The 18,425-nt window shown below is 42.7% G+C and overlaps 2 protein-coding genes across 3 annotated transcripts in view; both read left to right on the top strand.

The window, feature by feature from the left end:
- The window catches only part of prkd3 (protein kinase D3), a 34,222-nt gene extending 30,174 nt beyond the window's left edge, over positions 1 to 4,048 (top strand). For both annotated transcript variants that reach the window (XM_069151889.1, XM_069151890.1), the window contains 4 exons: positions 885 to 983; positions 1,074 to 1,341; positions 1,818 to 1,903; positions 2,468 to 4,048. In XM_069151889.1, the coding sequence (XP_069007990.1) occupies positions 885 to 983; positions 1,074 to 1,341; positions 1,818 to 1,903; positions 2,468 to 2,641 (627 nt within the window). In that variant the 3' untranslated portion in view covers positions 2,642 to 4,048. The remainder of the gene's footprint in view (positions 1 to 884; positions 984 to 1,073; positions 1,342 to 1,817; positions 1,904 to 2,467) is intronic.
- Positions 4,049 to 13,965: 9,917 nt separating this feature from the next.
- On the top strand, positions 13,966 to 16,529 carry foxa2 (forkhead box A2). Its single transcript, XM_069151783.1, has 2 exons — positions 13,966 to 14,195; positions 14,915 to 16,529. The coding sequence occupies exons 1-2, from the start codon at positions 14,124 to 14,126 to the stop codon at positions 16,091 to 16,093; spliced, it is 1,251 nt and encodes a 416-aa protein (XP_069007884.1). The 5' UTR covers positions 13,966 to 14,123; the 3' UTR covers positions 16,094 to 16,529.
- Positions 16,530 to 18,425: the final 1,896 nt, after the last annotated feature.

Below are 18,425 nucleotides of genomic sequence, written 5' to 3'. Positions count from 1 at the left end.
CCAAAAGCTCCACACGCAGCAAATCCACAGCAACTTCTGACTGTAATGGACAAACGCTGACCCTGCTCTAACTGGTAGCCCTGGCCAGCCCCCCCCCCCCACACACACACACACACACACACACACACACACAAACACACACACACACACACACACACACACACACACACACACACACACACACACACACACACACACACACGTGACCCATCCAGGTCCCCTGCTTGGGGGAATACTGCTCCATGTCTTGTTATGGGGTGTGATGAACTTCTGCTCCAGCTGTAGGGCCTGTTTATTCTTGTGGTGAGCTGATTGCGGGGAGAGGGGGAGGGGGGGGGGGGGGGTCGGTCTGCACGGCATCTCAGCCTCCTCTCGGCCATGAATTACAGCCTCCAGTGTGCTCGGTGGCTTTGTGGCCTGATTAGAAAGAGCAGCAGGCTCTCGGGCCTTCACGGATTCTGGGGTCCCAAACGGGAGCGGAGCCATTAACAACAGCCCCATTAGCTGCGGCGAGCCCGGCTCTGATGTGGCCGGGAGGACTTCTGTCAAAGCCCGGGTCAGGATGGGGGAGCCAAGCGCACTGTGGTTTTGGTACAGGGCCACAGGCAGACATGCGTGCAGCGCTAGCTTACGCCAGGCCTCGTGAATATAGAGGAGATGATGAGATGAGAAGGTACTGGTCAACATGGAAGTATTTAAGGGCATTTCTACGCTTATGTTGATATTATTTTTCCATATAGCAGCACCGTAGATTTTACTGCATACATTAGACAACCAGCGCTCTGTTTATACCATCAACTCTACATCACAACACTTAGACGTTGGAGTTTACAGTATTGTAATCTGTGTTTTTTCTGTGTTTATGGGACTTGTGTTGGAAACAGATCCTCGTGGCTTTGAGACATCTGCACTTCAAAAACATTGTTCACTGTGACTTGAAGCCTGAGAATGTACTACTGGCCTCTGCAGAGCCTTTTCCTCAGGTAAAAACAGTATTTTTGTGTATGTATGTATATCATTTCTTTCTGTGTTTGTATGAATGTGGAAATTGATCACGCTCTTTCCTTTTCCAGGTAAAGCTGTGTGACTTTGGCTTCGCCCGAATCATTGGTGAGAAGTCGTTCCGGCGGTCGGTAGTGGGCACGCCGGCCTACCTGGCTCCAGAGGTGCTGCGTAGTAAAGGCTACAACCGCTCCTTGGACATGTGGTCAGTGGGAGTCATCGTGTACGTCAGTTTGAGTGGGACCTTCCCTTTCAACGAGGACGAGGACATCAACGACCAGATTCAGAATGCTGCCTTCATGTACCCGCCGACACCCTGGAAGGACATCTCTGCAGAGGGTAGGAACCATTTGTTTGTTTGCTCCCTCCCTTCAAACCACAACTCCCCAAAGCTTGATCTACCTTCACCTCTTGTGAAGTCGTTGGCGGCCTGGTTGCACCTGTAGTTTGATGTCAAACTGACATTCAGACGTGCAGCTCCAGTACGGTCCTCCCCTCCTACACGTCTGGCTCGTCTGAACTTCCTACAGACTTCCCTTGTCTGCGGTTGAGATGAATCACCTTCAGTTCTCCCCAACTGTTGAAGCTGCAGCTCTTCCCACAGACAGTGTGAAATGCAGTATATTATAAGGTGCAACAACCAGTTAAGCTGCTGATGCCAATTTGTAGTAAGCCAGCTACAGTGTCCTTACATCTTGATTTATAAACTACTGTTGGTTTTTGTACGTCTTGCCCCTTTAAAAGTCATGACCTTATATAATGTATGCCGTATGTATGAGATAAGTTTATTGATACGTTATCTATTTCCCTTCCAGCCACAGATCTGATCAACAATCTTCTCCAAGTCAAGATGAGGAAGAGGTACAGCGTGGACAAGTGTCTCAGCCATCCCTGGTTGCAGGTGGAATATTCATGTATTATTACAGAATCATTGGGTCTTAAAGTTTCCTTCAGTATCAAAACTAATCTACACAATCAATAGTTACAGTGCGAACAGGAACTGCTAATGGAGTTCTTCAAGGTGCGAATTTGCCAAAATGCAAACAAATAAAATCATCTCCATGGCAATATTATACTTCCCAAACTACCCACATTTAAGTCAGAAAAATAATAATTGTAAGAGTCAGAAATTCCAACAATATCAACATTAACAACTGCAAAACTATCAACAGTGCACAGGGGCCCAAAAGCTGTCTGGGGCCTACGTAATATTAATATTAACATTCATATTAATATTAATATTAATGACATCAGGGTAGCGCATCTCGCACACATATTATTTCACACAGTCTTCAAAGTATCAAGATTTGCATGTGTGGCTAAAACATGCAGCCTAAAGATGAAAATCAAAGGCAGTCAAAAGTGAGTTCAAAGCAGAATTAGTCACAATCCCTTCACGTCAGAGTCAGTTCTTCACGAAGGAGGACAATGACGGGAGTCTAAAGTTCATGTCTCTGTTCCTCAGGATTATCAGACATGGCTGGACCTGAGGGAGTTCGAGACGCGGCGAGGCGAACGCTACATCACCCACGAGAGCGATGACGCCCGCTGGGAGGAGTACGCCGACGAGCACAGTCTTGTCTACCCCAAACATTTCATCATGGCTGCCAACCTGGATGACATGGAAGAGGACCCCTAGTGGCACAGGGGACTTACTACATCACATGTATTGAGGACAGGGGCTGTCACAGACTTTTTTCATGAAGCTTTGGGAGTGGCAGGTTTTCCCTCCAGAACTGTTTGCTGTGGAAACAGAGAAGCCGATCAGGTGGAGATTTGCTCTCCAGAGGCTTTAAAAGTGGGAAAACCCAGCAGGATTAGTCGTGTGATGCACGTTACAAACCGTGAGCAGGTGGAGATGTGTGTCACAGAAGCGCATTAAGAAACTGTCAGGAGGGAGAAGCGTTCTTTCCTTCGCCTTTAAAACATTCCATGGATTTGCTCAATTTTGGTTCGTTTTTTAGAACAATCACAAACCAAAATGCACAAGTTGGACTTAATAGCAAATCATGCTAATGTACACCATTCTGGACAACTTTGAGTAATAATGTTCTTGATGTAAGAGAGGAGGTCAGCGAAGGAGAAAAGCTTGCACCAGGAGTAAAGGGCACTTTTCACAAGGGATCTACAGTCTGAGAATGAAACACGAGTTTGTTCTCATTTCAGAGCTGTTTGTGAGGCTGTCCTTTGGCATCAAACTGGAACTATCACGTGTATTTCTATGATTTTTTTTAATGTATTTAGTAATTGTGGTAGGTTTTTGCACTATATTACTATTCAACATAGCAATCGAATAGAAACGCTATTCACTGCTACAGAAAGCAAAGAGATTTTTTCTTTTCCCAGAGTATGTGCAGAGTGACAGGAGAAGGTTGATGGAGCTCAGTATGAGCTGCTGTGTCATGAATCCCAACAAGACACGTCGTCACAGTTTGATCTGTTCGTGGCAGCGAGCAGCGTCTCAGCTTGATCAACTTTCTCTCCAGAAAGAGACCAACACACATCGACAAACGTTCATTTCAGTGTTTCCAAAGTGTTTTCCTTGGTTAACTTTTTTTAGGAAGGCCATAACCCTGAACTTTCGGTAAATACTATTATGGAGCCAAAAGGTTAAAACAACTTCTGTGTAACAACATCCTGTTTCTGTGTCCTTTTTTCTTTACTTCTGCTGTGTTTGTGAACGAGACTTTTAAAGCCCTCCAGTTCTGGGAAGTGTATTTCTGATGTTCTGCTGGTGTCTGAAACGTTGCATCACCAGAGGCGGCCAACTTAAGTTTTACACAGAACAAAATATTGGTGTCCTCGTTTATTATGTTGTTTGGACCATCTCAACATCCCTTCTGTCTGAAGTACAGATTAAGTAGAATTTGGTTCACATGGGAGCTCATTGCACTACAGTGTTGTAGTTTGCTCTTGCTGGCGTTTTGGGAGTACGGTCCTGTTTCCTGTTGTGTTTGTTGCCGCTGGATTGGCAGGTGTCAGTGTTTTGTATATTTCAGTACATACCGATGGAATAAAAGCTCAACTTAACTGTAAATGTCTTACAGCTCTGAATGTCTTTCTGTTCATACTTCTGACCTTCACAATATCATAAGTAAATAGCAAGTACAGTTTATTTAAGTAGCACCTTTCTGAAGAAGACATCACAAAGTGTTGGAAGATGAAAGGCAGACCTCTGATATGTATGAGCATCACTGACTGGTAGTTTTACCAATGATGCAGCGTGTGTGTGCGTGTGCGTGTGCGTGTGCGTTTGTGTGTGTGTGTGTGCGTGTGCGTGTGTGTGTGTGTGTGCGTGTGCGTGTGTGTGTGTTTGTGTGTGCGTGTGTGTGTGTTTGTGTGTGTGCGTGTGTGCGTGTGTGCGTGTAGTGGTTTCACATGTCAGATCTTATTCTCAGCAGCTGGATGTGATTGTTACGCCACACCGAGCTAGTCGCTCACCACAGGCAAGTTATGACACAGTTAAAGAGGGTGGGGGTGACGGAGGTGGGGAGGTGGAGGACTTTGAAATCGCTCCTGATAAATGCTATCACAGATTCCCTTCAAGTATCAAATGTGTGTTCAGGGAAATAAAATGTCTTATTCCTGGACCGTACCTCTCAATGGGTTTATTGTTTGAAGATTCAGTTCACAATAAAGTACTACAGAGAACAGACAGCTGTCATTAATAACGTGTTTGAAGTGAGCTTCCTTTGCTGTTGGCAATCATGACAAGCCTCATTGCAGTGCTATCTTTTTCTTTTTTTCCCTGTTAAAGAGACTCGATGCTGCTCTCCTCTATCTGTTAGTCTGAATGAGTTCAACATGTGGACTTCCTTCAGAGGCCGGACGACCTCATTAACCTCTGTGGGGGAGACACGTATACACTGAGTTGCCTAAATACAACAACACTGTTGGAGTCCACCAAGTTGCTCTTTGAATTATCATTCATAAAGACAATGAATGAAAAGCATAACAAACCGCATAGTGTAGCTTGTGTTTGTCAAATTTATGAATATGATCTTGAAAGAGACGTATCATCAAAATAGATCAAATGTCTCCCTCCTCTGGCTGCACAGATGTGTAAAATTTGAATCATTCATGCTTTCCTTTAAAGATGGATTTATTTAAACATACCGTTTTTACTGTTTAAATTCCATTTGACATTCACGTTACTCATGCTTCTACGAACTCGACTGGGATCAGTCATTTTGTGACATCACAACCAGTAAGAAAGTCACTGTGTAATTTATACAAGTATAATGTGGAAAGTATTGAACTGAGAATGGAGTTTTTAGTGAAGGAGACATCTTGTGTCATCACCATATTATTTTTAAATGAACTTTACTTAAAGATAATGGACTTTTTGAAAATGTTTTAACCAGGTTATGACACTTTTGTGAGGAAAAAACATACACAAAATACTCCAATTTAGTTTGTTTCTGGTATCTTAAAATATGTACAAACTTCAAGTTGAGTTTACACACAGCTCAGATAGTAGTCTTTCATAATGAAAAAAAGTTACTTTGATCCTTATGACAGGGATTATGTAGTAGATGTAACATCTATGGTTTATGATGTATGAGCCTATATTATCAGGATGGTGTAAAATGGCTGTTGGAAAATAATGTCATGTGGGAACAATGCTCACAAATGAGTTTACCAATGAGAAAGCAGTTCTCTTTGCTGCCAGGAGGTGTCACTCTCTGTTGGTTAATCACTGGAGATGTAAAAGGAATAGTTAGTGGGAGATTTCTGACAGCAGTAAGTTTACTGAAGCATTTGGTTATCCTAAGAATCTTTTATTTTCACACAATGTTAGATAATATCATTGTGTGAAAATAAAAGATTCAAGTGTGTTTTACAGTCTTCAACATTTAGAAATTACCTGTGAAAATACTTCAAAACAATTAGTCAGATATGATGACTGGATACAGCCCTCAAACTATGATCCCCATTTGAAAAGTTTATATATTTTATGTGACATGAATCCAGATTAGCTACAGGATGCGTGTCAGAAATAAGGAGTTGCGAGATCAGAAACAGCGTTGCTCCTGGGGTTGAGAAGCTTTTCCTGGTGGGCTTCTCGGCAGGTCTCTCATCACCTCAAGGGGAGGTCTGCCCCCCCCACACACACACACCACCCTCCACAACCACCTCTCCTCTCTTCTCCTTCATGTCCTCCATCCCTCCTCTTCTCCTCTCCACTCCATGCCGGGTATCCATGAGCTCCAGACCAAACAAGCAAACAAACAGAACAACAGAAAAAGCCATCACCCAAACAAGGTTGGTCTGTGTTGGGGGGGGGGATCTTGTTTGCTCTTTGGGCTAGTTCCATTTCACTGTGATGGCAGAGAAGGCCTCCCAGGACACAGCTACCCACACGTCTGTTGTTTGACTTCCAGGGTGGGGGGTGTGGGGGTGGTGGGGGTGGGGGGGAATCAAGGTGGTCCTCCTCAGTCATCTTCTGACCCAATACACAACCACCAGGCCGGGAGCCTTTACCTAAGCTGGCCTGTCCTCTTCAGCTTGTTGGTGTGCCAATCAGCTGGTGGCCTTTCCTCCTCAGAGCTGTCTGTCAGCGCCGTTCTTTCATCTAAATGTTGAGTGGAAGAAAGAATAAATGCTATTCTTAAGATGAGTGCTCAATACAAAAGCGCCAAAGCTCCCATATTTTCCTGTGTCTGTTATATCCTCACGCTCACTGCTCTACCTCTTCTTCTGGTGCCCTTGATGAAGGTCACCGGTCTAAAGAAACTCTTGGGCTCCAGTCTAATTCAACCTCAGAGCAAACAACGTATTTTCCTTGTTTTTCTTTTTACATGAAGACCAGAGTGACAAACGGATCCAACTGCAGAGGGCATTTCTATCTTAAACTTGCGTGTTCAAAACATTGTGAAGTGTTGAGAAGATCAACTTTCTACATCTCTATCTGCCTAATAGGGGACTTTTGTTTTTGCATTGACAGAGAATCTTCGCCCATGAAAAGATGTCATACTTTGCTTCCGTCAGAGTTTTAGACTGCAGAAATAAATAAAAAACAGGGTGAAGCTATGTGTGTGGTAGCTTGTAGGGACATTAAGTCATTCTTTGTTGGAAGAAAGAAAATAAAAGCTAGAAACAGTTTCCTTGTCTGGGAAAATGCAGATGAGCAATATATGTATGATTGATTTGTTGACTCCAGCTGTGCCTGGAGAATTCCCCCAGACCATCCTGTGGAGTGGTTGCTGTGTGAGGCCACATGTACCCAGGCGCAATACGCAACCAACCCTCCCCCACCCCCTCCCCCCGGCTGAAAGGGGTGGCCATTGAACTCTCAGGCAAGTGGGAATATTTGCTCACCTGAAAAACACACATCTTGCCAATTGGGGTCGGGTGGGCTCAGGGGCTGGGGAAAGGCCCCTGGATGCAGCTGTGGCCCAGAGAAAGACCAGACCAGGACGTTTTGTGACTGGAGGAGGACGGGGGCTCTTCTGCCGGGGGGCTGTTTAGCGGTGGCCACCCTATTGTATCTTGAAGGAGGCAGAGACCATATTTGTTCGAAGCTGCAGGAGGCTGATGAGGTGCTAATCTGTTGAGTGGCTGTCTCATTGGGCCCCTGTTCCCAATAGCCTGTTAGCTGTCAGGACCCTGTAAAAAAGGCACAATTTATGGGCCCCATGGCCAGGACTCAGCCACTGGCGTCCACGGGTAAGCAAACACAGACTGGACACTTATGTTGTTGCTCTGGTAGGGCAGGCTTTAACACCAGGCTCCTGGGGTGACACGTAGGCAACCCCTTTTAAGCCCTCTTCATGACTTGTTGGCCCCCTCGGTGCTCCTCTGTAAACACTACAAATTAGCCATGTGCATATGGATGGCCCCTCAGTCCAATACAGGAAGGAGACAACTGCCTGGTAGAAGATATTAGCTCTCCTCTAATGTAGACGAGACATATATTCTTCACCGTGAGCTTCATTTCTATCCTCATCTATGCATAACGAGGATATCACATTTAGAGTTTATTGAATATGCAGGCAGTGGTTTCCTGCTCAGGAGAGAGTGAGATGGTTGTTATATGGAGCTCTGCAGCGTGAGGATGATGAAAGCAGCGCTGGCAGGCTCTCTGAGATGGGTTCAGGTCTGCAGTCAGAGGTAATCCCAAACGTGAATTTCCCCATCAACCTGGAATACAGATACAGGAGCAGATATGAACCTTACTGACCGACTGACTGTGATGGATGGGAAAAGGAAATGGACCACTCAGATGGAGAGATGTGTTAGTGTGTGCGTGTCTCGGTGACGGCTGCAGTCCAGTAGACTTGAAGAGACCGAGCGATGCAGCGATCTGGATTTTAACCTTATTTCACACCATCATATCAAATCAGATTCAAACGGTTCCTGAATGAATTTAAGTGTGATGGACAGGATGCTGACATTAGTCGGTGTTCCTTAAGACATTTAGGATTAGAAAGAATATTACTGATACACAACTTTTTAATCATGCGGCCAGGTTTGCTGATGGATCTGACAGCATGGCGGCAGCGTGTGAACAGCAATAGCTCATCGTGGATTATTGCATGGGCTTGATTGGAGTGATATTTAGCCACAGAGCTTCCCATGGGAGCCTGGCACTTTAATTAACATAGTACTACTGGCCCCCCTTCTGTTTTAATTGCCTTCAGTCTGTGATTAAATGTGTATTGACTCTGCAGTTGGTCCACTAATGAATAACAATGTGCTGATTTGGTGATATTAAATCTTGTGGCTCCAATACGCATCCTGGCCACGTTTCTTTGAAAGTTCAGACATGACAAGGAGCCACGGCATCTGAGCAGATCCGTGTCAGAGTGCAGCTGCATGTAATGTGTCACCTGCATGTCATGCGTTTCATGTGTTTCTTTTAGCTTGTCTGTAGCTTTAAATCTGGCAGATTACAAAAATTAACAATTGACACAATTTCATGTGGAACAATGTTTTCAATTATAAATGAAATGTGGCTTTACTTTCTAATAAGGTTTGCTTTATAAAATGCTTAAAAGTTGCACCTAAATGCTTTATTAATGGTGAAAAAAAAATCATGGACCAGTCAAGCAAATGAAAATAGATAAATATCAGGGCTGTGGAATATCCCTTTGTCACGTTCAGATCCTCTCTACTTAGCAATACACAAGGTACAAGTGTTTATAATAAATACTCGCAGGAGTCTCATTGCCAAATGTGCATTTAACATAATTAATATTTATATTATATTTAAGCTTTTAATGATTTTGGTACATATTATCTGGAGATAATGTATAAAGCTGGAAAACCAAAAGTCTGATGGTTTATAATTGATTCATAAAGAAATAGGAAATGATCTATTAATAAAGCCAATGGTTGCCACTTATTAACCCTTTATGAGGAAGAACGCGGTACCTAAACCTGTTTTAGAAACTCTCCACATTAAACTGCAACAGAGTTGTCTTAGACTCTAATTTGGAGCAGATGCATTCTTCAGTGTCATCTGATCTGTGCATCAGGATCCCACCTTCCTCCTTCTACTCCTGTGGTCCAATAGATAAACTGTCACCTTGTTTGATAAATGGAAGGGCAGCGGTCAACACAGGCTCTTTTAGCACGACAAGAGGCAAGTATTGAATCTGCAATGCCCTGGATACAGTCAACATAAAACATATCGGATGGCATTCCTCACCACATTCCTCTCAATATCAAAAGGTGCGTATTTGAGGATATTCTTAGTGCGTTTACGCCGGTGTTTGCGCTCTGACCCACTGGGGCCGCTGCAATAACTTTGGACTCCCTCCCACTGCATCTCATTGCAATGACCACTCTCAGTTTTTATTTAGCTGGGTTGTGTGCCTTCCCAGTCCAGCTGCTTTTCAGATTCATTTCCAGGTAAACACAGTGTGGCCAGCCACAAACCTGCAGCCAACAGGCGTTGTCACAGCTGTGGCAGATAATGGCAAGTCCAAACTCCAGCCCGGCTCTGGAATGTTTACTGTCACCACAGGCAAGTTGGCAGCAAACAGTTTTTTTCCAACACTTTCCAAGAGGAAGACTCTTTCGTTATTAATTTTATTTTGATGAATTACATGCTTAACCCTTTGCCCTCCCCTGTTTTGTGTGACTTTGTGTACTCAGGAGGTTTCAAAGGCACAAAAAGGGGCTTTCTTAAGTGGATCTTTTAATTTCAGTTGAGAAGAAAAAAAACCCCTACTTTGAAAGTTGAAACTTAAAGTTAACACATTCCCGCCAACAACTCCTTGGTGTTTGAAGGAATGTTGGAAGAGTTCCTCCTCCCTCTCAGAGCAGAGATCCCCCTGCTCCCCCCCACCCCGCCCCACACCCGGAAAATCCTCCAGGAGTCGTTTTAGGGCCGTGGAGGTGCTGCTTTCACTTCTTTAACTGAGTCATTAAACTTTCACTACTTCGTGCTCTCCCTTGTCATAACCAGTAAAGGAACGACACCTGAATGTGTGAAATGTAACGCTGATCATCATGGAGGCTAATTGATAGAGAAGGTGGCAAATCTCAGTGGAGGAGCAGAGATGGCCACACCACCGGTGTGGGTAATGAATGTGTATACTCATTGGAAAGATGGAGATTTTGCATGTGCTGCCCAGCGTGGTTCGACCCGTTGCCGTGAGTACAAATAAAAGCAAAGCTGGTCTCATTTCCAGGGTTGAGAAAGGAGTGTGATGGATAATAAATGTTGCAGCGAGGATCATTTAGCATTTCTGTGCCCCAATCAATCTGTTGAAATGATCATTTCGAAAAAGTCCATTTATAAGCTTATACATTGCAGATTAAAATTTGATGTTAATAATAAAAAACAGAAGCTAATGAAGATCTATATTTGACCAAATGTTTATATGATCTGGAGCTTAATTGCTAACTTGGTATAATGAAAAGCGATTCTAGATAACATGGTGATAATATAATCTTGATTTTTATGGTGCAACACACCAACGATGCTCTGGATTTAAAAAAATTTTTTTTTTATTTTTTTTAGAAATGTTTCAAAAACTAATTACAACAACAAATCTGCTGTTTGGTAAAAAAAAAAAAAATCTGACTAAAAAAAAAAGGATGTTTGTATTTCCATATCTTTTGAAAAATAAAAATGGTGCTGCTGCTCATTCGACCCCATTTGCATTCCATTGCAGCCGGTTTGTGACAGAAGTGTAACTTAATGTTTCATCATTCAATAACAGCTTTATATACTACGTGTAATAGTTCATCTCAGTTACATCTGAATCTACAGAGTAAGTGAATTAAAGCTGCTGTGGCTTCAACACCACCATCACTGTAGAAAGTTCAAAGCGAGACCTCGTTGCTTTGGTTCCAAATACATTGTACATTTCCATGACGTGCTGTGTTTTTATTATAAAAATAAAGCAGGACTATTAATGGCATTCACCAGCCAAACAGAGACAAAAAGAAGCAACGTTCTACGAGACAAAGCCTGTACGGTCACACCAATACGGATTTATTTCCCTCCGTAGCCCAGACGAGATGTTGCCCAACTTTATTGTGCATCATGAGAAAAGATAATCAGACAAGTAATTGCTGCAGCGTGACTGATGTATTAGCACACACGTTACACCAGAGGATTAATCTTACACAAAATTGGGTGAAAGAGCAACTGCATCAGGCCCCAGATGAAGTTTTTGTTTTTGACAAAACCCAACATGTGACCTTCACCCATCTGAGAGAACTCTGGCAAGTTGATGATTAACCAGTGAGTTGGCAACATGTCTCATTCAGGAACACTGTCAAACAGGTCAAGGACCTTTTTTAAAGACTGAGGATTTGTTTCTGTAATTTTTGAAATGACCAACACAATTATCTATTTTCAAGTCATCTACTCTAGATTTATATTTAATACCTAAGAAACAGCCGAAGCAGGTTTTTTTGGTGCGGTTACACTCCAGTATTTAAAATGTACTAAATCCTTGACATTTGAAAACAACTACATGCCTGTGAATCACAGAGAGGGATATCTGTTGGTCCTACAGACACACAGGTGTAGACAGTTTGGACCTGTTATAGAAGCACATGAATACGTGTGAAACGGATTTACATATTTTTTGGATGATTTTTTGATGATCCTTTAAGCCTTATTCATGAACGTAGCCTATTTATTGATATTTTACATGGAGATCTGCGTGCTCAATTCCCATCAGATTTGGCCTCAACTTGCACTTTTCAACATTGTCAAATAATAGTCAAAATATATAAATGCCGTATCAAACACAAACACGAGATGGTTGTATTTATTAGGTCGTTATTGTGGAGGTATTGTGGTTTTAATGATTAAAAACAATAAGTTTAAAAAAAAAAAACAACCAACAACCTTGTATTGACTGAGTCAAGCCAAAAGCGCCGATTTGACCAACCTCAGCTCTTCGCTGGTGCAATCCCAAATCCTCAAACACACAGAGCTTTTTTTTTTTTTTTTTTCTCATGATCTCATTTCCAAGTTAAGCAGACTGTGTTAGTCCCTCGTCAACACGACAGGTTTACTTGCCTTTACTAATGGGGCTCTATACTGATAGTTATGCTCTTGCGTAAATATGGAGTCAAATAGATGTACAACTACCGACACGTGGCTGGCACCGGTCTGCAGCCTCACCTTGATGTTTGTGTCATACAAATACTGTACGGGTTGCAAGTATTAAGGGGCCCTCGACACTCTGGGCCCTCCCTTCTGATACAGTGACGGCAGACAAAGACAAAGACGAGGTACAAACTAAGAATATTTAAAAGGCGTCACAAAAACCAACGTATGGAAAACCAGTCTCTTCAACGAAGCACACTCTGAATTGGCTGATTTAAGATTTACATCATCTGTGGCTTTTCTATTGGTTGAGCAAATAAAAAGGAAATTCATTTGGGGTTTGTTGTTATTTTACTTGATTTGTCAAAATATGTCAAATGTCAAAAACTCATGGAAAATGTACACAAATTGAATTGATCTTAAAATGTTTCACGGACGTCTGAGTTGAAAGAATTGCCGTATGTGCTCCAAACAGCAAAGCCAGTTGGAGACAACATCCGAGAGAGGGCGCTCTGCAGCTATGCCCAGCACATTCAGCACTAATTACAACATTTAAAAACACTAATTCAGCCATCCAGGTTCAGAAAACCTTCCCCTTTTTTTTTGCAAAAATCCGTATTTGGCAAACAGTCACACACTTTAAAAGTGACAGAGGAGTAGAAATCAAAAGATTTGTTTTAATTCCATCAAAAGTGTTAAACAGCTGGGACAAAGAGCTGATATTATTCACTTCTTTGGTTTCACTGTAAAATTAACTATTTTGATCAAAAGTGCTGGAATCCATGCACTACGCAATGCATTCAGGCCAACACATCATTATTCTCTTCAGGTTAACATTACATATGTTTAAAAATAGGACGTAACACTTTAGTAACTCATAACATTTATGCCTAATATCATACAGAAACGCATCTCTGGAAGTACGATAGCTATTAATTATTGGTTCAATTTGCCTGAAAACATGCGGATTTCACTGACAGATCAATCTTGATGTAATTTATAAACGTTTTCACGGTCTCAGGGTGTTGTTGGTGTCAAAATATGAACAATTATGGGTAGGCTTAAATGCTAAATTCCTTGAATGCAACACAATAAAAATGGATTCTAATTTCACCTCAGATGAAGTGAAATAAACACGTTGGGGGATGTGCGTAATGAAAAGCACACCACGGAACCTTTTATAGTTCCCTTTTTAGCCCCAGCTCAAATACAATAAGATTAGTTTATAATGAAGCTTTTCATATGAAACTGTTCTTTTCAGTCAGCGCAGGTGTACAACTGGGGTGGGGGGAGAAGCTTGAGGAGTCTCACGCCTAGGTGCGAGGAGATTATTCAAATAGGGCCCAAGGCGTAGAAGTAGGGATTGGAGGCTTGCCTGGCGCACGGAGCTATATCACAGCGTTAACAAGCAGCACGGGGCGTCATTTGAACTCCAGTCACTGACAGACGCATTTCACGGCTGGCTCCATAAGACACATGCACCAGTCCTTGACGAAGGGACACACCGACGACCCAAATACACTCAGTGGTCCCTAGTCACCTGCTATTAGGGAGACGTTTGGCTTTTCCTCTTCTGGGAGACACTTTGTTAAAGTCCTCCATGATGCTTGGAGCAGTTAAAATGGAAGGACACGAACACACCGACTGGAGCACCTACTACGGAGAACCCGAGGTGGGTACCTTAAATATATATTTTTTTCCGTCTAAAGCCGATCCCATTTTATACAACTCAATATTAGCCCTGAGATAATATTAACTTTGTGATCAAATATTGACTTGAGGCGCCTCCAAATCCTCCCCCATCTCCACGCAGCGCTCTATCCTAACAAAGTTGCTTGACATGTCGGGGGGTAAACTTTTCACTCGGATTACAGTTTCATAAATCTATACGCGTCTTTACTAAATCTGATTATTTTTGGACGTTTCCACTCAACAAACATCTGTGTTGTTTGATTTTGTGGAGACTGGTTCAAATATTTGTGTTGCAGTCGCTATTTTTGTAGGAGCATTAGGTGTAAACATTTTCATCTACATTACACATTTTTTTTGAGGGTTATTTCACGTTTATTTATTATATTAGTGTCATCACAAACATTGTTAAACGCATGTTTTTAATGAAAAAAAAAACCCAACAACCCTTCGCGTGAGCGCAGACGTACCAAAACCTTTCAACCTTTTCCAGCCAACGCGCTTTAAAAAAAAAAAGAAAAAAAGAAGCAGTTGTTTTAGAATGATTATTATTTAGTTATGAATAATATGAATTATGATGTGGTTTTGTTAGATTTAAACAATAACCATCTGTGTGTTCCGAAATTACGGATTGATTTATTCCTCACTGTAAATTGCCAGTGCCAGATGAAACTCATGACTGCTTCTTTCCCTCGTTGACAGTGTTATACCTCCGTTGGCAACATGAACACGGGCCTGGGAATGAACTCGATGAATACCTACATGAGCATGTCCGGCATGAGCACCACTGCCAACATGACGGCCAACTCCATGAACATGTCATACGTCAACACGGGCATGAGTCCCTCCATGACCGGCATGTCACCGGGCACCGGAGCCATGAACGGCATGGGCGCAGCAGGCATGACGGCCATGAGCGCCGCCCTGAGCCCCAGTATGAGCCCCATGACCGCACAGCCCGCGTCTATGAACGCCTTGACATCGTACACTAACATGAACGCCATGAGCCCCATATACGGACAGTCGAACATCAACAGGTCCAGAGATCCGAAGACGTACCGCCGGAGCTACACGCACGCCAAACCCCCGTATTCCTACATTTCTCTCATCACCATGGCCATCCAGCAGTCTCCCAGCAAGATGCTGACCCTGGCCGAGATCTACCAGTGGATAATGGACCTCTTCCCCTTTTACCGACAGAACCAGCAGCGCTGGCAGAACTCCATTCGCCACTCGTTGTCGTTCAATGACTGTTTCCTCAAAGTACCGCGGTCGCCGGATAAACCCGGGAAAGGCTCCTTTTGGACTCTCCACCCGGACTCCGGGAACATGTTTGAGAACGGCTGCTACCTGCGGAGGCAGAAGCGCTTCAAGTGCGAAAAGAAGATGAACCCGAAGGATAGCAGCCGCAAGGCGGGAGACGGCGGCTCGTCCAACAGCAGCTCGGAGAGCTGCAACGGACACGAGTCCCCGCACTCCAACTCCTCTTCCAGCGACCACAAAAGGTCCCTGTCGGACATGAAGACGAGCCAGGCTCTGAGCCCGGAGCACACCGCCGCCTCCCCGGTGTCGCAGGGGCAGCACCTGATGGCTCAGCATCACTCGGTCCTTGCGCACGAAGCCCACCTGAAGCCGGAGCACCACTACTCCTTCAATCACCCGTTCTCCATCAATAACCTCATGTCCTCGGAGCAGCAGCATCACAAAATGGACCTAAAGACTTACGAGCAGGTGATGCATTACTCTGGCTACGGCTCCCCCATGGCCGGAGCTCTTTCCATGGGCTCCATGGCGGGGAAACCCGTTCTGGATTCTTCATCCATACCTGACACAACGTATTACCAAGGTGTCTATTCCAGGCCCATCATGAACTCCTCATGAACTCTTCAGCTCTAAATCCGATGTGGACTTTCTTTCCATTCGATTTGTACATTTGTAAAAAAAAAACAACAAAAAAAAATATAGACTTTGTGTACAATATGTATTTCAGATATTTTTGACGTTTCCCACCGTTTTAGTTGTCGAGTTTGTTAGTAGCCTAATTATTTTGAGAGAGGATGTTGATAATAATAGTTAAAGTGATGATAATGTGACGAGATCTGTTCAGACGTCGGCTTCAGGAGTGGACCCCAAAGACAAACAACAAGTTGCTGTAAAATAGCCCACATCTGCATAACTGGACTCCTAAATGAATTTAAATGCCTCGCAGGATTTGTTCAATCATTTGTGTAATTCCTATTTATGGCTTGTATATGTGTATTCTTGTAGTGACAAGAACAGAATCTATATTAAAGTGTTATTGGTTTTGTTTTCTGAATATTATGATGTTCGAACATTATTATTATCATCACTATTATTATCATTAATAATAATAATAATATTATTATTATTATTATAATAACAGTAGATGAAGTTGTGTCTCCGCCACTGAATTATATTTACATCAGTTGTGTTCCCAACAATCAGGTTGCACGTTGTAAAGAATACATCACAACTGTAGGCAGCAGAAATATTTAATATTACAAAATAAATGTATTTGAAATATTTTACATTAAATGTACACGTTCAATGTTAAAAACATATTTCTGCAGAGGACGATGCAACTAACTTCTTTTTCACTTCGTTATTTAATACCACATGAATTCCATGTTAGCGATTAAAATGTGTTTCACACTAATTATAAAAAAAAAAAAAATTGGAATTTATTCTTACCCATGTGCTGTAATAAGGAACATACTTTCAGCAGGGATTAATAGCTTTGCTGGATAAAACCGGGAACAATGCTCTCAATTTGTCATTCAGGAAATGTAAACAAAACAAATGTATGCTCATTAATCCCAAACACAAATTGAGATATTTATGGGATATTTAAGGGTTTTACTAACACATCAACTAGTTCGTAATATTTTGGAACTAAAGTAACAGAAACAAAAACCGTCCAGAGTCGCTGTTTGGGAAGAAGAAAGGAGACAATAAACAAAAAAACTAACGCTGCTCCACATTTTTTCGTCGTGTATTTCATCCAGAGAAGAGCAGAACATTAATACACTGATCTAACAAACGCAGCTGCTGAAAGTCTGCATGTGAATATTTACTGAAATCATCAGTTTACAAGTGTTAAATCAGCCATTCAAATTCCCCCACACACACTGGACGTCGGAGGCAAACTGTCACTCAAACACCATGCCTGCTTGTCAGTCACCCATGTTACACACAAACACACGCTCTCTCTCTCTCTCTCTCTCTCTCTCTCTCACACACACACACACACACACACACACACACACACACACACCAAAGTTTAGATCGGTGAATAAGATTAAGTGTCATTGTCCCATAAAACAGCGTCCCGTGGAGCAGGAGAATAGTTGCTGGAAAAGGGGGCTGATTTAGGAACAGAGTGCCTGAATGTGATGCTCTAACTTCTCTCCCCACAATCTGGGGGTCCATTGTCTACTTACTTTTTTTTTTAAGTAGTTGGACCCTCCCCTCTTGTTAGATAAGATAGGCGAGTTGTCCTCCAAATGAGTCCAACTGCCCTCCTGCCTGCTCTTCCAGGCTGAGCTCAAATCCAAGGCCATGCAGGGAGTTTGGGGACATTTCTGCTTCCCCTTATAACCAAATGACACCCCTTCGACTTCTGAACACGTAGGGCCTAAAGTGTGCGTTTATTCTCCAGACCCTCTTTACAGATCGTACTTTAAACAGCGTGATCTGAGAATAAACAAAGCCAGTAAACAATGGAGTGGAGGCTATGCCCACATATAGGAAGAGTACACACACAAACCAAATTGCACAAGTGTAAACTTTGAATAGGACGCTGCAGCTCTGTAAATTTACACAGACATTAAATTTCGTTCTATTCATTTTAGACATATAATGCTAAGCTGATTTTTTTTTTTTTATAGCACACTGATCGATATCTCTGTAAAATAATCATTTTTTTAACTAGCGGGGCAGTGAAATCTTTGCTTTGTGCTAAAGTCAACAGTGACAGAGTTTGAGCTCAAATAAATGCCGTGATGTCTGGAGCCCTTTGCAGAAGGCAGAAGGCGAGCTTCTACAATGGGCTCCTGTGTGGCTTGCCAACAACAAGCACCGGCTATTTTGCGCAGGTATGAAGCTTTTATTTTCATATAATGCTTTCTTTCTAAATCCTTTATTTTTTGACTTGGAGGGAGAGATGGTTTTTACGGCCGGGCATGCATGGAGG

This window comes from Embiotoca jacksoni, unplaced genomic scaffold (assembly GCF_022577435.1).
Source record: "Embiotoca jacksoni isolate LCO1_2020_lvr unplaced genomic scaffold, fEmbJac1.0.p SCAF_18, whole genome shotgun sequence".
In the NCBI taxonomy this organism is placed as follows: domain Eukaryota; kingdom Metazoa; phylum Chordata; class Actinopteri; family Embiotocidae; genus Embiotoca; species Embiotoca jacksoni.
The sequence above is the reverse complement of the archived record's forward strand: the minus strand, read 5'-3'. Positions and strand labels throughout refer to the sequence as shown.